Source organism: Acomys minous (genome assembly GCF_964271855.1).
Source record: "Acomys minous genome assembly, chromosome: 15".
Classification (NCBI taxonomy): domain Eukaryota; kingdom Metazoa; phylum Chordata; class Mammalia; order Rodentia; family Muridae; genus Acomys; species Acomys minous.
In genome coordinates, this window is record NC_140497.1 from 49065262 (window position 1) to 49092765 (window position 27504).

Here is a 27504-nt window from a genome sequence, read left to right on the forward strand (position 1 = left end):
CTGACTCACATACTCTAAAGGTTCCACAGCAAGTCAACCTAAGCAACAGCTGTGTTGAATTGTCTTTTTTCCAGTACCTTGATTTCAATATAAAATATGGGACATTTACTTTTATTTAAATATAAAGATATGGTCCATATCTATTTTTGCGTAGAAGCATAAAACTTAACATTAAAAAGATTAATAGCAACGAAATTGCTATTAGATAACATTTCTCTCTGGAAAAAAACATATGAGACATAGACTGCTTTTGAGTACGTAAAATCATTGTTTGCCCTATGAAATTACTGTACCTATAGAACACTGCATCCTTCTCATATTCATCCCCACCTTGCACGCCCATCCTTTTTCACTACATTCACACAGCAGAGTGAGAATGTAAGCGAATGAGCATCGTGGTTCTTTCTTGTTCCTAGTCACCTTTTTCCTCTCATACTGCTCAGGACCATCTGCATAGAGAAAACTGCTGCTTGCAATGGGTTGGGTTTTTTTTCCATCAAGTAATAATTAAGACAATCCTCTGTAATTATACATAGCTCAATCTGATCTTGAGAATTCTCCATTAAGACTTCCTTCTAAAGAGATTCAAGGCTGTGTCATATGGATAGTTAAATTTTACCAACAAATGAGTGTTTCTTTTTATTCAATTTCTCCTTCGAATTCCAATCCTACATATAAGAATTAATGCTTCCCTGATACCTTTATTGTAGATTAAATATGCATGATAATTAAAGAATGTTTGTTACTTTAAAATATAGCAGTAATGATAATTGCTAATAATTATGTATTGATGACAGCAGATATGATAGCCTCTTTGTTACAATTTTTTAAGAACAAACATAATCTTTTGTTCTCACAGACATGTTATTTTCTGTGCATATTAAGACATAAAAAGCATTACATATGCTGGGTGGAGAGCTGAAGAGATGGCTCCATGCTAAAGTACTTGATGCACAAACATGTGGACCAGAGTTGGATCCCCACAATCCTCTTAAATAGCTGATGTGGCAGAGTGCATCCTCAACTCTGACGGGGGAGAGATAAAAAGCTCAAGGGTCCTGGGGTAGCCAACTTAACTGTGAGGATGATTTCCTGGTCCAGGGAAAGACCTTATCTCAAAACAGAGAGGTGGAGATGTGATTAAGGAAGACATTTTCTCACACACACACACACACAGACAGAGACAAAGACAGAGACAGAGAGAGACAGAGAAGCAGAGAGACAAAGAGAGACTGGGGGCCAGAGCTCAGTAGTAAGTTGTTTCTGCATCTGGGCTTATTTAAAATGTTGTTACTCTTGACATTCTACTCTACACTGTTTAGGATGATGGTGATGTCATAAGAGCACAATATCACCACATTTGTATCCTGGCAGCAGGATGAAACTAAATTAAATCACAGTAGGCAAATAATGGGCAGCCCTGCTGAGCATGTCTGCTAAGCATGAACAATAGCAAAATAAAGTCATTATTTATAATTGAAGAATTTATATGTTTGTGTGTACTTCTCAATGAAAACTAAAGGGAATAAATCCAAATCAACTCGAATTATAATATAACAGGCCCTAATGCTTCATTAGACTCTTAAGAAATAATAATGGATATAGGGCTCTTGTCTGTGTTTTCCAGGGGCTCATTAAAAATACAGATTTGAATTTCTAAACATGAACACGAAAACAAATTCTCATAAAGTTTTCGTTTTACGGTGAGCTCCCTGCTTTTGTCTTTTTGGTTTTCTGTGATAATGAAATGGATGCACCGCAGGTGCATGAATACTAATAGGATTCAATATTTTCTTTATAAAGAGTGTAAGTTTTACCTTAAACAGACATGCACACTTATAAAGGCTCAGCTCTGAGCCCACAGAATCTGTTGAGGACAGCATAAAGCTGCCTCGTATGATTTTAATATTTGTAGAAGCCTATTAAACAATTCCCAAACAAGAACTGTAAAATATAATAGTGTCGTGTGTAAAGCCAATTAACTTCTAGCCCCCTGTCTCATCCTTTCCAGCGGGGTAGTCTCCAAGCTCTATTATTTTCCCTGTTGACTTTTCTGACCAATGGATGCTAATATCCCTCTTGCTGTGCTCAACAATATTAAAGCCTTCATACTGTGCTGTGAGATCTAAATTATAACATCTTTATATTAATTACATTAATCCAATTAAATGATAAACTCTGTATTAATGAGTTAAAGTATGTGTGAAAATGAGACTCTTATCTTTGTTTCACATTATTACCCTTGTGCCCCCCAAATGTAAACTGCTCAAAAACCTTTATGTTATTTAATAATTTTCAGTTTGGCCTTTTTTGGCTTATAATTTTGGACTTTTTTTCAAACTCTTCTTCTTGTTTATTCAGATTCTTTGTTAATTTATTGAAGCAACTCAGGAGTTTTTGTTTTAAAATTTAAATAAATGTGAATCTTATATCGCAAGTGAAAAATAAATACAGAATAGCATTAACTGTACTGTATGCCTGCTCCATCTTGGGCCCTAGAACTTTCTGTGTACTGGTGGGTGGTCTGATTTTAGATTCAGCCATTCTCCTGGGTTCTCTCCTGGGCAAGCTGACCCAGATGCTGGCACTTCACTGCCCCCAGTTCCGTCCCAGCTACAGGGTCCTAGATATAGAGCACACATGCAGCTCATTGGCAGGTATGCTTAGAGACTCTGGGGACTGGGCACCCATCCTCTGTGACCCAGTTGGATGGCCTGAGGCAGGACCCACCTGTGCCTTGCACCCTGTGGACCTATCTCACCCAGGGCTCTCCAGGTCTTGTGGTCTGTAGCTCCCAGCCTGGTTCCTAGGCAGTCCCGCTGATCAGACACTGTGTGTGGTCTTAACTGCCATCTTGGATGGCTTAGTGATTATGTATATATATATATATATATATATATATATATATATATATATATATATGTTATTGCTGAAAATAATTACTACTAACAACATTATCAATATCACTAATAATAGTTTGTATTTCTAAAGAGTTACTGCAGGATTTGAAGGCCAGCCTCATCTACATGAAATTATTGAGTAAAAAAAAAAAGTTAAAAAATGAGCCAGTTTTTAATGTGCTATGTGGGAACTGGAAAATGGTTTGTTTATAATCTCAAAAAAGACATGATTATTAAAAAGTAGAGTATGAAATATATGGTCAACCAATACCACAGCTTAAAGTATAGAAACAGGTTACTCCTGATAAATAAAACACATAAAGAAAAAGTCCTGAGTGTGCCAGTAAAAACGTTTAAGATACAGAAAAGTGAAAAAAAATCTTGAAGCTGACATATTCCTGTTCACAAAGATCTGTTTAATAAGGTGTATTCATAACTTTAACATTGAAGGAAAGGAAATTAAACAGCAAAATACAATATAATATTCAGTTAAGTTATAATCGTAAAATAAGTGACGGGTAGTGGTTAATGAAGAGACACGTCATTGTGTAAAATTATGAGAATAAATTACTGTGGGGGCTCATCTCCAGATGGGCATCTAGTTCTGTCTCTTCTCCTAGGTTCAGGGAAAATCACAAAAGAGAGGCAGAAAAAGCATAAGATCCAGAAAAAGAGGCAGAGCAGTGTGAAATGCTGTCCCATGGAGTAGGCATGGCTTTCACCCACATCAATTGTTCTTATTGGTACAAAGTCAACATGTTCTAGATCTGAACAGGGGGTCTATGTTCACTGCATGCATTGTCTTAGTTGGTACGACAGTTTATGCAGGACACCTTTTGTCCAGATCCACCAGCCTTGATGGTCTCCTTATGGGCTCCTGAGCCCTCCGGATATGTACTAACTTAAGTAATATGAGGGAGGAAGTGAGAATGATCAAACATATTAGACAACCAGCTGGATGTTTTTTTTAAAAAGGCTAATCAAAATTGAACAAGTCACATAGAAATATATGTACACTGACCGTCACTGAACAAAATATTAACTGAAATCCAGATGTTGCCTTAAACATGTGTTTTAAAAGAAAGGAATGAATGGAACATAGCAGATTTGCAATGGAGGAGTGAATACACATACGTCCTTTCCTAAACAACAAGATAAGACCTCTTAATGTTAGCTAATGGAGATATTTACCTCCACAAAAACATCAAGATTGATGATCTTCTAAAAACATGACAGCATAAAGCTGTTAGTAGGGTTTAGCTCAAAACAGGGAACACTGACAAAATTAATGGGAACTAGAAGAAGACTGAAACCATGGAACAAAATTTAACAGACTTCCATTGGCAGTATTACGTAAGACCAATGGTCCAACTTTTGAAGTCTGGTGGGAAGAACCTGAGAGTGACAGACTTACATAACATGCAAACCTCATCTGTTCTGTCTGAGGGAGTAGGTGAGCACTCCCCTGAAGAATGACATTTCCAAAAACATACCAGGAATAATTAAGGCTTTACTAAATGAACGTTGCAGAAAAGGTTTTGAGGTTCTAGGTTTTTGACTTGAGGTTTCAGGGAAAACTCATGTGATGCGTGGATGGAAGCTGTTGCATAAACCGTACCACACAATCTTCTCTGGTCTTTTTCAGCTCATCTATAAATATCGCACTTTGCAAAGGTGTCTTTAGTTTATATAGAGAAGTCAGAAAACTGAAAAGTAACCTTCATGTGCAAAAACACGTACTTTTCAGTGGAAATTACAAACACTCACATAAAAAGGTAATTAAAATTTGTCACACAAATGAAACCTATTCAAAATATTTGTGAATCCTATGTGGCAAATAGCTTATTTTTATAAGCTGGTTTCCTTAGATCAACAATAGAAATGTTTGGGTTTCACTCATTTCTTTTGTCTATAACAATGGATAAAGATGATTTCAAAGTTAACAATTTTCTCACTACTGTCAGAGAGTAGATTTAGTGTGTTAAGCCAAATATCAGCATGTTTCAATTGCAGCTTTTATGTGCTCATTTAGCAAAGGATACCAAATCTATCATTTTTTTGTGTGTGTCTCAGGAATAACTTCTAATTGGGAAGGGGGGAAATAGCAGAGAATTGTCTTCACTCTAAGGTTTTATTAGTATGGAATGGTGGCCCCTGATTTTAATCCTAGCCTTTGAGATGAATGCAGAAGAACCAGAATTCAAGTCCAGCCCTGTATACATGCTAACGTCAGTGCCAGTCTTAAAACAACAACAACATCTTTATATTTTGTGTATGGTTCTTAGTAAATCTATCAAAATCTTTGATTTGAAATCATTCTTGTTGGACAGAAATTCTTTGAAATCCATCAGTTCAGATGGATCAAATACACCAAAGGATCATCCATTCTCTGGCACAGGAGCTGCACTGTAATCATGGCATCAGGCTCCATGTATGTTGAAATCACACAGTAGCTTATTTCCTCTATTTGTTTCTAAACAATATGAGAAGGCCAATGGAAATAACCAAACATTTTAAAAACAATTATATTTTACAGATGTACTTGATACATTTCGTTTCCACTGTTGATCAGAAGGTCTCGGTAAATTAGAGACTAATGATATTGCTTTGTCTCTCGTTATCATGACTTGAGTGAAAGTAATTAATGTTGATGTGTGTGTGTTGTGTTATGTATACATTATAAATCTCTGTTAAAATGCCATTATTTGAAATTCTCAATGGGCAATGTCTACATCTTTATAAATATGGCGAGAAACATGTTGAACTTTTATTCTTTTGTAGTGTTTAAGACTCTGCTAGTTGAACCACACCACAGGATACCAGTTTTCATTGAGACATTTATGAAAGTTTATGGGAGAAAGGATGTGGAAATAGTTCCAGTCATATAATTAAATGCACCGCTCAGTGGCAAAGAGTTGTACATGACAACTAAGAGGAAAGTGTTACCATGGAGCAGAAAAATAAAAAAACCCTGAAGCTTAGGCCTGGAGAAATGTCTAAATCATTCCCAGAACCCACATTAGGTGACTCTTAACCTTCTGCATCTCTTGCTGCAAATAATGCAGTGCCATCTTTGACTTGTATAGGAAGCAACACACATACATGCAACATCCATACAAATGCTTACATAAACATAAAATAAAGATAATGTTAAATTAAAAAAAGTAAAACAGGCTTATATGGAATGGAACTAGAAATTTCTATCTAGTACCAGCTCACACCCTGTATGTAACAGGAGAATTATCTACATATTTCTTCCACTACTCCACTTTTCAGTTTTTATTTAAATATATTTTTGATAATTCTTCAAGAATTTCATGTAGTATATTTTAATTACATTCACTTCCACTCACCGCCTTCCCCAATTCCTGTCAGATATAGACTCTCTTTCCAACCTCAAAGATTTATTTATTCATTCACTTATCTATTAATACATTAATTGTTTTCCTGTTTATTTATTTGTATATATGTATCCCTATTTTTGAGAAGCCATTTTATTTATTTAATTACCTTACAGTCTGATCCCATCCCCATCTCTTCTGTCCTCCTGTCTCATCTTCACTCCCTGCTCCCCCCAAATTTTTCCCCTCTCCTTCTCAGAGAAGGAATGGCTTCCAAGGGGTAACACCCCACCCTGGAATCTCAAGTCCGATAGGACTAAGAGCATCCTTTTCCACGGAGGCGTGACAAGGCACCCTAGCTAGGGGAAAGGGACCCAGGTATGAGCAACAGAGTAAGCGACAACATCTATTCACATTGTTAGGGGACTTACATGTTGACCAAGCTGCACTTCTGTTACATAGGTGTAGGGATCCAGTTCCTGCGTTAAGTAAACATGAGACAGCAGTTGTTAAGTGCTTCTCTTTCTTACAGTCTTTTTGCCCCATCTTCTGCAAAGTTCCCTGAGCCTTAGGTAAAGGTATAATAACAGTTTTAACTGAAAATGAATGCCTTGTAATAGGTTAACTCCTGCCTTTTGTCCTATTGTGCCTTTCTGTAAAGGTGTCTTCTTGGGAAAGGGCAAAGGGCAGCTTCTTGGCAAGGGGTGATAACTACATTCATCAGTATTTAGAATGCAGTTGGAAATGGCTGGGTTCTCACTAAGGCTCCACGGCCTCACTAGCCATTGGTAGTTGGCTAAGTTTATAGAGCCAGGCATGAAACGGCCCCTTGTTGATTTAACCAGAAGTACAATAAGGTGGCTTTAGGTTACCTCCAGGATATAACTGTCACCACTGCACCTTTAAGGCTGTCTTTTTGTGCTGGCCTTTGGTACTGTTCATAGACATTTTCGTGATATAAGGCTATTGATAGCTTTTCTCATTTGTGGAATTGCATGCTTCCTTAACTTTTGAGAACAGTCTTGGGAGAGGAGGGTTTGAGGCCAGATCTAGGCTGATTCTTCTAAATCTTGTGTCCCGAACATATGATGTCCACATCAATGGGTTCTAACCTTCAATTTCTGGTTGACGGCAAAGAGATGCACCAGCCTATATTACTATGTGGGTGTCTTGGTGTACCCTGACTAACAACTCAAAAGGAGGTGTCTAATGCCTGGCCCTGAGGGTTATGCTAGCTAATCTATAATTTTTGAGTGTGCATTGTCACTCTAAATAGCATAATTATTATATATAATATATAATTGTATATGTATTTAGAATAAACCCTAGACAGGAGAGAAAAGAGGCTAATAGGAACAGAAGAGATAGATATTTTTTTATACTCAGTTCCTTGGAGTGATTCCACTGGCATAGTCTGCAGGATTCCAATAGACCAGTTAAACAGTGAACCAGCAATTCAGTGAAGGTGACAGTAAGTGCAGCAGCTGGAACCTGGAGCAGCAGCTGGAGTCCTGAGCCTCAAAGCATTCCCTGGAGTGGTTCTCTCTAGCAGGATCTTGAAGTGGAATGATGAACATCCAAGACCAAAAAAGCCCCAGCACTTGTTTTGGGCACACACACACACACACACACACACACTTTTTTTTTTCTCTCGGAGTCCTTTCTAGGGTGTTTATCAGTTGGCAAAGACCATGCCTCCAAAACATGTGATTCCTCTTCCAGTGGACAAACATCACCTGTTCTCTCACAAATCTGTGTTCAGCAGAAAAACACCACAACCCCTCACAGAAGGAATGTTTCATTCACATTCCACGCTTGGGATCAAAACCATGTTTACCTCTGCTACCACTGATAAACACATTTCCAAAAATGAGAAGTAGAGTAATAAAACAGAGTACCAGCAAATGTAAGATTAGTTTAAAATACTCTGCCTTATTTCATAATGTGCATACTTGAAACAAAGCCCAATTTATCTTTTCAAATATTAGTTGAACATTTTTATTTTTATCTACTTTTCAAATATTTTAGGATTTATTATCAAAAGTGCAATTGTTGTGCTTCAAAGTATTCTCAGGACCCTTCATGACTAATTTAATAGGACTTATTGGAAGACATTTAAAATTTATTCAATTTGGATGAACTTCATATATTATTTAATTCTGACCCTTTTGTATATTTTACACTATTGTTACCTGGAAGAAATGGAAATGAACCTGGAAATTATTTCAGCCATTAGAAGTAATATTAATATGAGCAGGCTACCAAGAAGAGACTTGATACTCTATGAGCATATAAAGGGGGAGGAAATCCCCCTCAGGAACAGTTATAGGGAGGGGAGTAAGGGGAAAATGGGAGAAATCCCCCTCAGGAACAGTTATAGGGAGAGGAGTAAGGGGAAAATGGGAGGGAGGTAAGAATGGGAGGATACAAGGGATGGGATAACCGTTGAGATGTAACAAGAATAAATTAATAAAAAAAGAAAAAAATTTAAAAAGATATTTATAAACTCTCTGTTGATACACATACACACACACACACACACACACACACACACACACACACACACACACACTGTAGTCTCAATTCAGTCAACACAGGTGATCCTCCACCTTACTCAGTATCCCGAATGCTGGTTGTGTAGTCATGCAGGTACAACCATACTCATCTGAATTCTTGATTTTTCTGTTATCTTGAGTAAATCCTTCACTATCAGGAAGTAGATTGTATAAAGTGACCAAAGTGGCAATTTCACAGTGATTATGGAAAGATTTTTTTTGACAGAGTTACAGAATCCAAAATTGGTCTTGCAGTAGAGAAATGTTTTCACACTTGGGCCTTAAGGGATAAAGAATCCAGCAAAAACTGAAACCATCAGAATGGTACTTTCCCAGTGCAGTCTATAGAATCGTGAAGACAAAGAATATTGGGTGGCAAAACAAAGGAGTATGTATAATTTACCTGTAGCCACTGTTCAATAGCCCCTTTAGAGGGCGAGGAAGCCAAGATGATAGATAGTTTTGTTTATATTTATTTATTTATTTATTTATTTATTTATTTGCTTATTTGGTTTTTTGAGTCAGGGTTTCTCTGGGTAGCCTTGGCTGTCCTGGACTCGCTTTGTAGACCAGGCTGGCCTCGAACTCACAGAGATCCACCTGCCTCTGGCTCCTGAGTGCTGGGATTAAAGGTATAAGGCACCATGCCTGGCCTAATGATAGATATTTTAAAAGACAGTCTTACACCATAGAACAGGTGTAGCTCAGAAAACATGGGTGAGATGGCCACCAGAGAATGTACAGGCCTCAATGCATTAGCTCATTGATAGCTTCCTGTCTTCCACAAATTATAAAATATAGAAGTCCTAATCCCTTCATTGTCTCACTATAAAGATATGCTGATTTTCCCGTAGTCTTTATGAATCAAAATGGAAATATGGTGCACAACTTCTGTTTTATAGTTGAGGCAACAGAAAAGAGAAGAAGTAAAGATATTAAAGCATTTACCTATTTCAAGAAGACATCTGTGCCGTGTTCCCCTTTACATCTTTGCCAGAAAATTAAGGAAGTTGCATTTTTTTTTGCTTTGTAAAAATCCAATATACTGATTCATATCTAAAATTGGACTGAATCTAAGCCACTATGTTTTCTCTACTTTGTGATTGTCATGAAGAAATGACCTGTTCTATTGGCTAATAGAATGCTAGAAAGCATCTAAGAGGATATCTTGGTTTCTTAGCACAGACCTTTTGGACAGGTATAAGGATTTTCCACAATTCATCCCACTTAAATGGAAAAGATTCACTTTAATCTACCAGGCAACAATTGTTCCTTCTAAAGAATGGTATTATAGGTTTCTAGGACCCTCTGGATCCTTCTAGTTCCCCCATCCTTCCATACAGGGGTTCTGCTCAGACTGCTGCACCAACCAAGGACAATACATGCAGTAAACATCAAACCCCTACTCAGGTCTAGCCAATGGATAAGACGTTCTCTACAGTTGAGTGGAGAGCAGGGACTGACTCTGACATGAACTCTGGTGCCCCATATTTGACCACTTCCCTTTGGTGGGGAGGCCTGGTGGAACTCAGAAAAAGGATAAGCAGGCTACCAAGATGAGACTTTATATCCTATGATCATATAGTGGGGAGGAGGTCCCCCTCAGTCACAGACCTAGGGGAGGGGAGTAGGGTGAAAGCGGGAGGAAGGGAGGAAAGAACAGGAGGATACTTTGGATGTGTTAACAATTGAAGTGTAATCTGAATAAATTAATTTTAAAAAGAATTGTATTATATTGAGCCTCAAGTTGTGACTTTAACGACTAGAAACCAGCATCATCCAGATAAACTTTATGAGAAAAGATATTTTAGCCAACATATCTGAAACGAAATCCATTTAACAATGACAAATATGTGTATTGGGGTTTCAATAAATGCAACCACAGAACTTTGCATATGGAATTGAACAATAACTATGAAAGTTCCAGAATAATCTTTAAGGATTAGAAAGAACATTTGAAAAGTATTTTTATTTTTATTTATATGGTTGTTTTACCTGCATGTATGCATATACATCACATGCTTACAGTCCCCAAAAATTCCTGCATATTTCACTGGAGTGCTTTTTTAAAAAAAACTATTAAAGAGTTATGCTTTCAGGGGGTATTACTGGGGACAATGTATTTCTGGATTTAATACAAAAACTTACAAAAATGCTATTGAATTCATTTTTAGTTTAATTTAAATTTTTAAATATTTCAAAACAGATTAATATTTTCCCATCATTTTCACCCCTCTCGACCTTCCTTGTACTCCTGTGCCCTCCTACTCCCACTAAAACCCATGACTTCTATAATTGTTACAGACACACACACACACACACACACACACACACACACACACCCTTCATCTGTATGCATTTAAAACTGACCAAAAGAAATAGCATAATCTTTCAAGAGAATTATCTTTAGACAAATTGATCCTCCCTCTTTCATCTACCATTTATTGCCTATGACTCTTTGTACAATGTGGTGCTCTGTAAGATTCTTCCTATCTTGATTGCTGTTGTCATTATACGGCTTTTGTATGTTTTGTTTTGATGTTATTTATTTATTTATTTATTTATTCATTTTTGAGAAACAGGATTTCTTTGTGTAACAACCCTGGTTGTCAATGAACTTACTTTCTAAACCAGATTGACTTCAAACTCACAGAGATCCAACTGCCTCTGCCTCCCAAGTGCTGGAGATAAGGGCATGAGCTACCACTTCCTGGAGCATGGATCAGCTTTTGTTTGTTTGTTTGTTTGTTTGTTTCATTATCATTATCACTATTTTTAATAACGTTTAATTTTCTGTGATTGTGTGTTCTAGTTCCTTTATTTTATTTTATTTTACATACACAGCATTATGCCTCCTATGGGGCCCATTCTCCTTGTGGCGTTTTCTATTGACATTTATGCGTCTCACTGACTCCTTCATTTCCTGATTCATTGAAGTTAGGTTTTCTTTAGTATGTCTTTCTCTTCATTGAATTATCTTATCTCACCCTGAGTTGTTCTAATTATTGTATTTAGATTTTTTTTTCTAGTGCTTCACTTAGTTTACTCCTGTTCTCCCTGTGTCTGTTTTGTGTTTACTCGGATTCTAGGTGAATGTCCTGAAATTGTCAAGCAGTTTTACAATTGTTCTATTGAGTTGTGTGTCTGGGATTACATATAAGTTATTTTTCCTAGCAAATGTTACTGTGAAGCTGGAAATTTGTGGGGGACTGGTAATGTCTTGGATTGTGCTGTTGTTTGTATTTCTGTAATGGAAGCTGGGCATTTGGATCTAACAAGTTTATCTGTTGAAATGTGTTGCTACCTTACCAGGGTGGAATCCTAAGGCATCTTGGCAGGATGACTGGCTTAGGGGAGAATCAGGGACTGGAGCTAATGCTGAGGGGGGCGAAATCTAGAGTGTGGGAAAGGGTGGCATAAAAGAATCCAGGGCCATGATTATTTATAGCATGTAGGGTGGGACTTAAGGAGGAACAGATGAGGAAGAAGGGTAGAGGCTATGTAACTTACACAGATAAGCCCAGATGCTCCACATTGGGAAAGCTGTAGCAGGCAGGATTGGAGACAGAACGGTTATAACAGTGGCATAGTAGGGCGGTGGGCGGAAGTAAATTATGAGCTTGGCAGCGGATCAGAAAGACCAGCTTTGCTGGCTGTGGACTTAGAGGATGAGCAGACTGGGGACCATGTGGGGCAAGATTACGCACCAGCCTGTGCTCAAGAGACCTTATTGTGCAGTTGTCCCGTGTTTTCCACTGAGTTCTCTGCTTCTGTGAGATAATCCATGAGGGAAAGTGATTAATATTCCCACATCATAAATATGTTTTTTAAAAAACTCTACCACAAAGTAAAGAAACCTGCCTTCTCACTGAGATATAGTTTTTTTAAACGAAAATGTAATTATTTTGAATATATAACTTTATATTGTGTGAAGATAGATTATAATAAACACACTTGCATCAAGATAAATATCCTTTTTATCACTTCTCTCATATACTACTAGTCCTGTTTTTATTTTCCTGTTTGTCCATGGTGTGTGTGTGTGTGTGTGTATTTTTAATGTATCTAATATTAGCAGTATTTGATCAACTCTGATTACACAACTAATTTTCATCCTTTGATGATTAGCTTTTGAGCTCTTTAGAAAGTTTTCCTATGAAATTTGTTGAGTTTTGTTGTAAATAGGCCAAAAGCACGAACCAAATAAAAAATCATCAATAAGCAGATTTTATTTGGGAAAGGGTGAGTTTAGAGCCAAAGGATTTTCTTTCATGGAAGTAAACTCTGAGGAAGGAAGAAGATTAATCAAGCTTGGCCAGAGGTCCTATAGTAGCTGGAACAGTTGCATGGCATTATATAATAGATGGATTGGGAGCATAATAGCTACCATTGATGTTATAGATGTTACTAGACAAATATAGCACTTCCTATATGGGTGCAAATGTTCTATGCACTTATCATATATTCATGAATTGTGAAATAAACATCTTTTCAGCATGGGATAAATTTCTGTTTTTAATGTCCTGTCTCTCAGGTTAATTAAACCACTAAATAGTATAACCTGTGATTTTACACTGTAGAATAAACTGCTAGCTTTCTTTGATGTATGGGTAGAAATACTAAGCTCTAAAACTAGAAGTAAAATTAATTCAAATCGGCCACTTCTATGATTGTATTGGGTGGAATTTTTCATAATGCTTCTCTTTGAAGCAGTATTTTAGTGCTAACACACCAATGGCACATTCAGTTTTAACTATGGAAATAAATCAAAATGCTCAGGATGAAAATGTGTCATTTTCTGTATTGAATAATTGAGTAGTATGCAGACTGGTGGAAATTATATATTTTCACTCATGAGTTTAGCTCATAAGAATCTCTTTTATAAAAGAAATTCTATTAGTATTTATCTCATTACAAATTTTGAAAGATTATATGATATATATCAATAAAGAATAATGGAAAATTAAATACAGCAGTATACCGATATTTTCACTGGTCATCTAGTCTTATAACAATAGAATAATATTCTGTCTTATAATAGCATATGGAGCTTTCAGTAAGAGATATGCCAATGCACTAGTCAATTGTATATCTTTAATATTATAAGACTATTGAAACGATAATATTTTGATCTATACATCTCTCTAAATAATGCAGAATTCCCTTAGAATTGGCTAATAATGTTAATTGGCATGGTCTCCAAGGATTTGGGATTAACATGACTGGGCCCTCAGGGGTTAATGAAATGAGAGACTGACAAAGAGAAAGCTGGACTTGATGGCACCATGCGTCCTGATAGACCAGCAGCCCACAAGCTCTGCACATTTACTCTCTACAGCTGAAAGAGGAAATAAATTTGTTAAGTTCTGTAGGGAGTCTCCTCAGGGGTGCAGTCTCAGGCTGCAGACATATAATCCAGCAGGAGGAAGCTGTGGTTGACTCATTCAGCACACATAGCCCATCCATACTGAGACCAGGAGAAGGCTTTCCTGTTCCCTGGACCTCACCCGGAGAAAGTCTCGCCATGCCTGTGTATCTGAAGCGTCGGTGTACAGGCTTCATTTTTTCCAAACCTACTTTATTTGGGGTCCTTTAAATGCTTCTATCTCCCTTCCAACCCACCTATCCTAGATAGGAGAGAAGGAGGTTTATGGGAACAGGAGAAGCCGACCTTGTCGAATTCAGTTCCTGAGAGAGATTCCCCTGGAGTAGTCGGCAGGATTTCAACAGACCAGCGATTCCACCAAAGTTGCTGCGGGAACCTGGAGCAGTAGCTGAAGCCTGGAGACCCGAAGCCTTCACTGGAGCCATTCTTTCTAGCAGCATCTCGAAGTGGAGCTTTGAACAGCCCAACAGTACCAAAACCCAAAAAGACCCAGCCTCTTGTTTTGGGGATATATATCTTTCAGAGTCTGTACTAGGATGTGTTTCAACTAACAACAATCAAGCCCCTCCCCAGTGAAGTGGTTCGATTTCTAAGTGGATAAACATCACTTGTTCTCTCACAAGGCTGTTCCTCATCCCATACTTTGGATCAAAACAAAAACATGTTTGCATCTACTACCTCAGGGTCCTTCACATGACTGTGCTCATGCCAAGCACACACATTACCTCAGGATTCCATCTGCTCTCCACAGAAGATTTCTATGTTTAGTTTTTGTAAAGGAGAAGTCAAAGTGAGTGGTTTTTATATAACTGGAGACACACTAGAGTTTGAGACTAGGAAAGTCACTCTGAAGACTTGTAACTACATTTAGTCACATTTCATACCACAAAATTGGTTGTCAAAAACCTAATTAAATATCAAGCAGTAGTTCTCCTTTTTTATGCTCACTTGTCCTGCTCGTTCTTAGAGCATCTGTCATGTTTTTAAGAGATTCCTTGGAAATCTCTACTTCCTTTGACTTCATAGATTAGAATTTTACCAAAAGGAACACATACATTTTGCATGTGGTTTCCATTTTTCCTTTGGTTTTCAGTGTCATTTGAGGTCTATTGATGAATTATGGTTTTATATGGGTTTTTAGTTTTATTTTTTTATAGACGATAAAGGCTAAAATTCCTCTTCTTTCAGTGATTAATTGTTTAGGTGTACAGTAACCCCGAGTTCAGGGAGTACACAGAAGGACAATAGGACAAGTTTGCCTTACGTCCCACTTCTCTACTTTCTGTGTGCCAAGCTTAAGTTTTCCACAGATTACACATTAATGGATAAATAACACATAATCATTTCTATTTTTCTTTTTACTGACATAGCTAGTAAGAAGTTAACCACATCATATTAGCCAGACTCCGGTCTAAGAGTTACTAGTTGTATGGAAGAGCTGGGGGATGGAAAGATGGGGAGGGAGAGGCAGGGGTTGTCAGGAGCTCCACAAGGAGACTATCAAGGCTAGTGGACCTGGACCCAAGGGGGCCTGCACAAATTGATTCACTAACCAAGGACATTGCAAGCAAGGACCCAATTGGTTGGTCTGGGGATAATTGTGGAAAGGGTAGTGAATAAGGTCAAAATAGATTTTAGGAACTTATCAAAGAATGAATAAAAGTAAAAACAAACAAAAGAAGCTAAATTTGTATTCTAATTGTACTGTAATGTATAATTTTAAACATTATATACTCACAAAATAAATAATAACAATATTCAAAGTCTATACTATAATGTATACTTTGATGTTATATTGATAGTAGTTTCTGCAATAATATATTTATTACAATTCTTCTAACTGATGGTAATAAGAAATATAAATATCCTAATACTATTTAACCTTCTAGTGTTAAAAGTTAATATAGTGTACATATTTAAATAAGATTAAATATCCCATCTAGGCATGGTGGCACACTCTTATAATCTCAATGTTTTGGGAGGCAGAGGTAGGCAGATTTCTTTGGGCTTGAGGCCAGCCTGTACAAAACAAGTCCAGGACAGTGAAGGCTATCAAGCAAACCCCAGTTTGAAAAACCAAACATATGTGTACTATCCCATAACTTACAGATAAGGAACCTTCTTAAAATAGTAATCTTGAAGTTATTTATGATCTATTATATATTTAAATATTGGACATTTAAAACTGTTTGCTTTTAATCCTTTAAAATGGATAATTTTAACAGTATTTCTTAGGTAAGAAATAGCCATGTTGCTGAACTTCTAATTCCTTTTGTTACTGCTAGAATTCAAAAGTAAATATAGCTCCATTGTGAAAATTTATCTTTATTGAATGTGTCTCCAATTCCACAGCTTAAGATATTTACATTAATCCAAATTCAGTAACAATTGGAGCATCCCTTTTCTTTTTCCCTTTCAACCTGCTTATAAAACATTGATTTCATTGATTTTTAAGTGAGTCCACCTTTTTAATGTACTTATGTGTAGAAATACTCTGGATTTGGCTCTGTCTGTCTGTCTATCTATCTATCTATCTATCTATCTATCTATCTATCTATCTATCTCTACATACAATTCATGTACACATGTGAAGATATGTGCACCTGTGTACCAGCTTGAAGAAGCCAGAGCAGGTAATTGAGTATCTTCAATTCTCTCTGTCTTATTCCCTTAATATTTGGTCTCCCATCGAACCTGAATATTTCTTTCAATGTTGGCTGGACTGACTAGCCAGTGAGGTTGACCATGTCAGATCTGAGTGTCTCTGCCTTCCAGTGCTGAGTAACTAGCAATCAAAACTATACCTGGCTTTTCTGTGGGTGTAGTTGGTTTAAACTCAAGTCTGCATACTTGTGCATTGAATGCTCTGATCAATTTTAGTAATCTATCAGCTTAGCCCCTCAAAAGAGCTTCATAAACATAAATTATAAAGCAGTTATCAATTTTATATTTTCAACGTCTCATGCATAATATCCATTAGATATTGTCTAATGCCAATAAGCATAACTAATAACTGCTTTGTCTCACTTACTGAGTGGGAAAGCTGTAGAGAAAAAAATAGACACCAATGAGCTAGGTATGTTTTATGTAAATATGTTTCTTCAAGTTAATTTTCAGTGGGAGTGCGACCTAGGTTCTCTGCATATATGTTTTAGCTGAATAACATGTGTTTTTGTGGAACTCCTAACATAGGGAATGGGAGCTGTTCCTGACTCTTTTTCCTACTTGTGGCAACCTTTTTCTTCCTTATGTGTTGCTGTATCTAATCTTGATGTGATGATATGTAACTGGTCTCATTGTACCTTGCTTTGCTCAGTTTGGTTGATGTGCCTAGGAAGCCTGCTCTTTTTTCAGGAGAGGCAGAACATGGGGTGAATCCAAGCAAGGAGAGAGGTAGAGGGAAAATTGTTGGGAGAGAAGACGGAGGGGAAATTGTAGTTGGGATGTAACATATGAGAGAAGAATTTTTAAGCATTAGATTTTATTTTAGCATTATAAAAATCTAATCAAATAAATACAATCATCTTACAGCATGAAAGAAAAGACATTTCACAAAGGCAGTGAAGATCTTTGTGCATTTTCTTTTGTGGTAACTAACCCTGAGGCAAGCTGTTGTTTATAGCTTTTACAGGGATTATATTAAGGGCTGAACAATTGTTTGAATAACATTGAGTGTTCGCTTTTTGTCATGCATGAATGGGAGCAAAAATTAGGGCGCTATGGTTTCCTTGATCTTTATTGAATCTTTATTCTCTGAGAAGTGGAAAATGTATGCTTCCTGGCAAAGACGGAAGGACAAACATTGTTTGTAAGAAGGATCTGCTGTTGCAAAACATACTTGAAAATTCAAGTGACATGCATAAAAAATAACCCTTAAGTGTATTCTGTATGGAAAGGATCTGTGTAGAATTAAATGGTAAAAATAAATCGAAGCACTCTTAGGGCATAGACATGTAGTGATAACATTAAAAAGAAGAAAATGTAGTTTCCTATACCAAGAACCAAGAGTGTATCAGAAAAATGATACTGTCACCATCTGGTTGACCCAAAGGATTTTGGGAGATATTCTGACACCAGGATGTGAAGAGGATAGATAAATGGTGCCTGAGCTCAGGTAACTGGCCACATGGCAGAATATAGATTAGTATAACGGGTTATTTTAAGTTATGAACTAGTCAGAGAAGAGCCCGACTGTATAACCTAGGTATTTGTAAATAATAATTGAGTCTTAAGAGTCATTATAACAGGAGTTAGGGTTGAAAGAACCACACACACACTCACATACACTCACACATACTGACACACACACACACTGACACACACATACACTGACACACACACACACACACACACACATTCCCTTTCTTTATCTCCTCCCTGATCCTCCCGCGTATCCAGCTTCATGCCCCAACTCTCTTTAAAAAACAAACAGAATCTAGAATGAAACAATACAAACACTCAAACAAGAAGACAAGTATAAACACAAGAATCACGTACACAAGCTCATTCATACTTATGAACACATACATACACATATACACACAATCTATGAATAAACAAATAGAAAAATAGATAAACAAAAGACAATTAAGGTTTTTTTTTAAAAAAAAAAAGCCCAAGCATAATATTATGAGACAAAAATATCTCAAAATATACTACTGAATTTGTTGTATGTTGGCAATCTATTCCTGGCAGAGGACCAGACCGAAAGTGTGTTTAGAATACCAATGAGACTCCTTTGAAGAAAAATAGTTTGCTCTTTCAAGAGGCTGTATATTGGAGATAGCTGATGGGTTAAAGATGGGGCTCATGTCCACTTCCTCTCTTACTAATGAAACCCCATGTGGCTTGGATCTTTACAGGCCCTGTGCATGTTATGACAGTCTCTGTTAGCTCATATGTGCATCAGTCCTGTTGTGCCTGTGAGGCACTATTTTCTTGATGCGTTTCATTCTTACTGCCTCTTGCTATTTTTCTGTCTCCTCTTCAACATATTTCAGTCTTTCACGCTGCCCATTGTCCGGTCCTGAGTCCCTCTATTAGTTCTCATGTCCTGCAGGAGAAAGTTTCTCTGATGTTGGCTGAGCAAGACACTGATCTATAGGTATAGTAGAATGTCATTAGAAGACAATATATTGCTCTGATCCTTTAACAGAGCAAACATGTTTGGTTTTCCCTTAGGTCAATAGTCTTATCTAGTCCCAGATTTTCAGGTACCTGATCAGTGTCAGGCATGTAGTACATCTCATGGATTGGTCCTTAAGTCCAATCAGTTAATAGTTGTTTACTCATACAACTTGTTTTCCACTATTGCACCAGCAAAGCATGCAGAGAGATAAAAATTGCAAATTAAAGATTTTGTAGCTGGGTTGCTGTTTAGTTTTCTCCTTTGGTAACATGCAGTGTGCCTTCAGTACCATCAACACTAAAGTAGAAGTCAAGGCTCTAGTTAAGGACCAGAGTTTTTTCTCTGTGTCCGATGGGATGTGTTGTCTTTGGCAATATGGTCTTATCATCAGTTTGTGGAGAGGAACCAATAGCCACAGCATACCCTGTTTTTTGTTTTGTTTGATTTGTGTGTGTGTGTGTGTGTGTGTGTGTGTGTGTGTGTGTAGGGAGGGTTCTGTAGGGCTTCTTTGGCCAATAATTCAATTAGATGTAACCCATATCTGGCATTGTAAGTTCCTCTTGGTAGTGAGAAATGTCTAGATGGACATTTCTCTCCACTGTTAATTGGTGGTTCCATTTAGGTTTTTTTCTTATACACATATTTTATTAGAAGCCTCTACTTTAGTAAGTGTATAACACCCTTAAAATGGCCTTGGGGATTTGCTGTCTTTCTCTGTGTTCTCTTTCCTACCTTCCTCCTCTCTACTTCTTATGGTTTAATTCTCCAGCTTTTATGTCATAATGGTGACATTATTTAGTTTTCTTAAGACCAATTATACTAAATGTATATAATTTGGGAATTGAATACTTGAAATTCAGTGCTCAGCTATAAATTATTGTAACTGGCATCAAGTGTATCTTGGTAATAGAATGCAGGTTTGCAATGTGTATGGATCTGGATTCTAACCAAAGCTCAAAATCAAAACCAGACCGTGTTTAGTTTTCAACCTAGTATCAGTGCTGAGATTCCTATTCTCTAGGTTTGGTAGTTTTCTTTTTTATCAACTAAATATTTTATGACTGAAATATGTACTGAAAGTTTATTTTTGTTGTCTTCCACCTTTCCTCATGCACATGGCTTTACTTTTAACAGCTGGATTAAGCGTGGTTGTAACAAATTACCAAATTTGAGAATAGGTGGAAGAGTCTTGCTTGAAAACCAACTACTGTGGTAAAAGATCATTGAGAAACCTACATCACACATGCTATGAACTTTAAAAGTTAAATTGAAAAAAACAAAGTTAAATTTAATCTGTTTAAATACAAATCATGCTTTCTGAACCAGAATGATAATAGTAAGAATTTTTAAGTAGTCAAATTAAATGATAGCCATTTAAATGATCTTCAAGATTCCAGTGAGGAAATGAATTAGACAAAGTCCTCCTACAAGGAATTTTACAGGATGCATGAGAGGAAGCTGTCAAATCTGATGCATCTTAGAAAGCAGGCATTATGTTGTAGAAGCTGGAGACTAGTAGCACTCCTGGAGGTAAATTGTGAAAGAGGCCAGCCTACTAAAGAAGTTGTTGATTCTGCTCTATGAGTGTCAAAGAGGCCAGCCCCCTATCGAACCGATTGATTCTACTCTATGAGTGTCAACCAGGGGTTTGCTTCCATTATTGTTGTAACTTCCATAATACAATTTTATAGTTCTATATTTACAAGTGAAGTGCCTTATGGTTTTTAGGTTGTCAACAGAGTGAATTCTAAAAGCTTTTCATAATTCAAAATGACCCTCACATAATTTTTGTTATTTTGAATATTGTTTATTCCTTTTACCCTTTTCCTCATTTTTGACATTATATATTCTACCTTAATAACAGGTATATGTTTTATATGCATATACTTGAATATAAACATTTCTCATGAGCCATTGCAGAAGGCTATTTTCTTATAACTAATATCTTCAGTACAAAATTTAAATGTGCATTCTCTCTTTCTCTCTTTTCCCTGTTTCTTCCTTTCGATATTTATTGTGCTAAGGATCACACCCAGGGACATAGTCAAGGTGATAAAGGACTTTAGCATTAATTCCATACTAGCTGTTTCAGTTCACTTAAATGTATATAAAGTTATAAATGCCATGGGAATTTTTTAAATGCTAAGTTTACCTTGAACAGAATAACCACAACTGGAAAATACTGTAATCCAGAAGGTACTATAGTGAGCAGACAGACATATCCATGTGGCATATCCATGAAACAGAATGTTGTTTACTGATAGAATGGAGTAGGAATTGATGCTCTATAATTTGAAACCTCTAAGATATTGCACATCATGAAATATTTCAGTTTCAAAAGACCACAACCTTGTTTGTTCAGAACATATGAAATGCTAAGGTCAAGAACTAGTATTATACTAACTAGAAGGCAATAAAGAGAAGATATTCAGTAGTTTAAAATAGCTGTGGTAAAACTCATTTTCAATACACAACACACTATGGATTATAAAATTTAATTGTGTAATATTTGTGTGTATGTCCCTATCTTTATGTATAATTAAGGTGCTTAATAAATTCTTGTTTTAATAATTAGCACTTCATGTATTTCTGTTGGAATTCACTTAAAGACAACATAAAGTTTGGTTCCAAAGCAATGTTAAAGAATCTCTACCTTTAAACACTGCATGTAAGTTCCTCTATGATGCACTCAGCCCACAGAGTAATGAAGATCCAGCCTTTAGTTAGTATCCAATGAGTTCCTGGTGTGACTGACAGATTTATTTGGCTTTATCTTTTTACTATAGCAACCAGCAACTATATAAAGTAAAGTTAGCAACTGGTACTTTCCATCAACATAAAATATGGTAGTATGACACCACATCTCACTTCTGTCTTTACTTGAAATCAGTTTGAATCTTCTGATTTGTGTTTCATTTGTGGATAGAAATTCCTGTAAAGTATGCCTGTCTATAAAGAATTTAAATTTACAGACAGTGATGTGGGGAGGTTGAAATGTTTCATGTCTAAAGGCTTGCTTAGCCTCCTACATACATACGTTTATATATAAAACCTTATATAATATTTTTCTTTTTTAAAAATTAATTTTAATTTTAATTTATATACTTTACATGTCAATTTTAGAACCCTCCCTTGTCTCCTTGATCCCACCCCCATCCGCTGGCTTCACCTGGTACTCAGAGATAGGGAGCTCTCTTCCACTACCATTTGAGCCCAGCTTATCAAGTCTCTTCAGGACTGCCTGCATCCTTTTCCTCTATGGGCATGAAGTAAATGATGAAACTCACAGGCAAATTTTGGGGCAGTGTGCAGGGTGACTTAAGGGCATGGGGGATAGAAGGACATGAAGGCAACATGACTCCACAAGGAAAACAACATAGCCAAAAGTCTTTATGTGAACCCAGTCATATGGGTAGCAGGGGCTGCCTCTGATGTGCTCACTCCTTGATCACTTCCCCCTGGCCGGGCAGCCATGTGTTTGTAATCTATTAGCTTTTGCTAACCGCTAGCTTTCACTAACTCAAAAGTCTAAGGTGGTTATAGGTAGGGCCTTAGACCTATAGAAACCTACTTCCCGTTTTAACTACCTCTCTCATGTAAATGATGTGTTTTTAAACTTGCTTTTTATGATTTTACTTGTTCCATAAAACTATAAAACTTTATAAAACTGCTTCCATGTTATAACATGGTAGTTGGGATTATGTTTTTCTATGTGCTCAAGCCATTGTTACTCAGAATAACTCCATAATAAAGTATCTTTTGTTCCCTTCCAGGTGGTAGTTGTGACTTTGCATTGGCATTCTTATATACTTTTAAAATATAGGACCTTATAATCGTTAGCATCTGAGTAGATTAGGTGAAACAGAACTCAGCCGTGGTCCTGTATGAGTTACTTGACTAAAAGCAAGTATAACTCTTTGCAGAATAAAACTATCAGGAAGGCTCATAGCTAAATACAATAAAATTCCACGATCTCGCATAATAGGGGTAGCACAAGAGTTCCGGTGTGAAGATGCTAAAAATAAATTATATGCGTGCATAAAAGTCAGAATTGAAGAAACATACAAAATTATACAGAAATTGTATTCCTAATTATGTATGATAAGATTTAGTGCCCTCGTAAACAGAATCACTGAAGTTATCTCTTTGTTTCCCATTCTCTGTAGCTTTAGATCCAGCTAAGGACCCATGCCTGAAGACAAAATGCAGTCGTCACAAAGTCTGCATTACTCAGGATGCTCAGACTGCACTCTGCATCAGTCACCGGAGGCTCACACACAGGTAAACAACTCTGAAATTAAATTCTACTAATAGGGGAGTATTACTTGACACGGTGTATGTAATTATCAATATGTGTTAACAGTTCATAAAGCTATTTGTCTAAATGGCTCCAGAACTTTGTGTAGTATGGTCATGATAAAAATAAACATCGTTGTCAGTAAGAATTCCTAGGGATTACATAGTTTATGTCTTTGTAAAGATTAAGATGAAGTATTTTATGTGAATCGTTATGACTTTAAATTTTAAAAATATTGCAATTTGCATACTACTGTAAGCTAGTTGCTGTGAAACCTCTATATTAGATCACTCTGTGAGTCAGAAGATATTTTATTGGGTTGAGGGTCAGAAAGACAAATTGCCAGGCCCACTGCATACAGACTAGTACCTGGGTGGGAAAAGCCTTGCCAATTTTATTTGTAAGGTAGCAGTGGGAGAGTACATGGGAGTCAGAACAGCCCAGGAGTTACAATAAAGTCCTTAAACTATTGTAGGCTGTTTGGGTTAACTGGAACCAGGAGCCTTTTGCTTAAGGTAGTTGACCATTGAGGGTGCATAAGATAAGTAATGGCTTCTCAGAAAAAACAGAAAGCTGTCTCAAGAGATTCCTGTGGAATGTGGAGCATAGGTTTCTGTTCATCCAATAGCAATCCTCTACTTAAGAGTAAGAGTCCATCTGGGCCAGGGGTGGTGGTGCATACCTTTAAGCACTCATGAGGCAGAGGCAAGTGGATCACTGTGAGTTTGAGGTCAGCCTGGTCTACAAAGCGAGTCTAGGATAGTCAAGGCTACATATAGAAACCCTATTTCAAAAAAAAAAAAAAAAAAAAAAAAAAAAAAGAGTCCCAACTGGGTTTGTCCTAGACTGTCATTAAGTCATTTTCATCAGCACTGTCATTTTGGTGCCTAACTTCCACTACTTATTCTTGCTTATAGCTAGAAATACATCTCAGATGATCACAAAGTTGAGTTGAAAAGGAAAATTAGTTTATGAATGTTTATGAAAAAAGCTCAAAATCATAATATGAAGATTTTGAGGCTAGTGTCCTTGCAGCAATACCCTCAAGCAGGCAAACATTCTTTGACCTAAACACCGTTTGATCACATCTTCCTTTATTCCTGTAGAGTTGACTGCACTTTGAGAGGAGTCATCCACTTGTAGATAGTCTATGAAGCATGGTTCCAAGACCTAAGGACTGGAAGTCACCCTTATCTGAGGAGAATTAGGCAAAAGAAAAAAGGGCCACTTTACCTTTATTACATTCGGGGAATCCCCTTTGTGCTCTTCTTTTGTAAAAGATTCGTGTATGTGTCCTCTTTAAACCAGATTAACAAAGGAACCTTCCTACTTGCCTATCATCAGATGATAAGTGAAGTATTTTGCTCTAGTAAGATTAGAATCTAAATATCTTAAAAGGCGCAGACTTTTCACTCGAGCTGCTTGAGTGTAGAGTCAAAGGATCATGAATTGTATACCTGACTACGGAAGAAAGTGTAGTTCAGACCCAGCCTTGACAACTTACTAAGACGCCACCCTGATAAAACATAAGAAAGTTTACAGCCCAAACTCACTAGTAGGATATGTAACTAGGCAGCATGAAAAACAACAAAAACTAAAAAGGACATACCATGAGATGGAAAAAAAGAATACTAAGAATTTTTTTAAAAAGGTTATATATACATAAAAAGCAAGATTTTATGTTTAAGTAATAGTCATCTTTAATATAATTATATAATGTCTTACATATTGCATGGATTAGAAATTTTTGTTGTATGATACCAACATTTTATGGCCAGAAACTTAGACGAAGGCAGATAAAAACAAAAGGTATCTGAAAACTTCAAGATATGTCTTGATATAGATAGATAAAGATGTAGATAGAAATAGATGTAGATAGAGGTAGAGATAGATGTCATGTAAGTGGAGAAGCTGCAGAAATTAAAGAAATACTTTTTCAAAATTTAAGCACCTGTGTATAATGTCAGTGCTCTAGGAAAAATTCCCAAAATGACAGAGCAGAGTTACCAGTCATATATTACCTATCAATTATGACTATTGTCTTCTATTCACAATTTAAAATACTAGTGTCGGACATGAGAAATGGACAGGAGAGTAACGAGTTTGATTTGAGTGATCATTAAGTAAATGCTGTCAAAATGCTTTCAAATGAGATTCAGCACCTATGTTGCAGAGATTTGATCAAGCCATTTATTTATACCCCCGAAACTGGAGATAAAGAGGCTTCTCAGTAGTTAATATTATTTTCTGCTCTTTCAGTGCACCCACCTTTTGTTCTCAGGGGTAGCTAACACCTGTAATTCCATTTCCAGGGGCTTTGAGACCCGTTTCTGGCCTGTGCAGGCCCTGAATTTTTGTGGCATACATCTAGACAATCAGGCTCACAAAATAGCATGATACTAATCTACTAATAAGAATAATAAGTGTTTTATTTACTAATTGTTTTTTCCAAGATATATATTATTTTATTAATTTGTTCTTGTTACATCTCAATGATTATCCCATCCCTTGTATCCTCTCATTCTTCCCTCCCTCCCATTTTCCCCTTATTCCCCTCCCCTATGACTGTGCCTGAGGGGGATTACCTCCCCCTGTATATGCTCATAGGGTATCAAGTCTCTTCTTGGTAACCTGCTGTCCTTCCTCTGAGTGCCCCCAGGTCTCCCCCTCCAGGGGACATGGTCAAATATGAGGCACCAGAGTTCGTGTGAAATTCAGACCCCACTCACCACTCAACTGTGGAGAATGTTCTGACCATTGGCTAGATCTGGGTAGGGGTTTAAAGTTTACAGCCTTTATTGTCCTTGGCTGGTGCCTTACTTTGAGCGGGACCCCTGTGCCCAAATCTGCCTATCATAATATTCTACTTGTAGGTTTCTAGGACCCCCTGGATCCTTCTACTTTGCCATTCTCCCATGCTTGTCTCATCTAGAGTCCCAATAGGTTAACAAATTAAAATAAAATTAAAAATGAATTTTTTTGGTTTTTTTCCTCCTTTATTAATTTATTCTTGTTACATCTCAATGGTTATCCCATCCCTTGTATCCTCCCATTCTTCCCTCCCTCCCAATTTCCCCTTATTCCCCTCCCCTATGACTGTTCCTGAGGGGGATTACCTCCCCCTCTATATGATCATAGGTTATCAAGTCTCTTCTTGGTAACCTGCTGTCCTTCCTCTGAGTGCCACCAGGTCTCCCCCTCCAGGGGACATGGTCAAAGGTGAGGCACCAGAGTATGTGAGAAAGTAATATCCCACTCTCCACTCTACTGTGGAGAGTGTTCTGTCCATTGGCTAGATCTGGGTAGGGGCTTAAGGTTTACAGCCTGTATTGTCCTTGGCTGGTGCCTTAATTTGAGCGGGACCCCTGTGCCCAAATCTGCCTATCATAATGTTCTACTTGTAGGCTTCTAGGACCCCCTGGGTCCTTCTACTTTGCCTTTCTCCCATGATTCTCTCATCTAGAGTCCCACTAGAATGTCCTCTCCTCTGTCGCAGTTTCCTGGTAAGTGAAGGCTTTCGTGGGACATGCCCGTTGGGCTAATATGCAGATATAAGTGAGTATATACCATTTGAGTCTCTCTGCTTCTGGGTTAACTCACTCATTATGATCATTTCTAGCTCAATCCATTTATCCATAAATTTCGGGAATTCCTTGTTTTTAATAGCTGAATAGTATTCCATAGTGTATATGTACCACAGTTTCTTTATCCATTCTTCTATTGAGGGACATTTAGGCTGTTTCCATGTTCTGGCTATTATGAATAAGGCTGCTATTGATTTTTGACAAAGAAGCCAAATCCATTCGATGGAAAAGGGATAGCATCTTCAACAAATGGTGCTGGTCTAACTGGATGTCTATGTGTAAAAAAAATGCAACTGGACCCATATTTGTCACC

At 37.1% G+C, this 27504-nt stretch overlaps 1 protein-coding gene across 2 annotated transcripts in view; it reads left to right on the forward strand.

The window, feature by feature from the left end:
* Positions 1-27504, forward strand: part of SPOCK3 (SPARC (osteonectin), cwcv and kazal like domains proteoglycan 3) — a 390660-nt gene that overhangs the window by 172180 nt on the left and 190976 nt on the right. For both annotated transcript variants that reach the window (XM_084760663.1, XM_084760662.1), the window contains exon 4: positions 23477-23591. In XM_084760663.1, coding sequence (XP_084616789.1) covers positions 23477-23591 — 115 coding nt within the window. The remainder of the gene's footprint in view (positions 1-23476; positions 23592-27504) is intronic.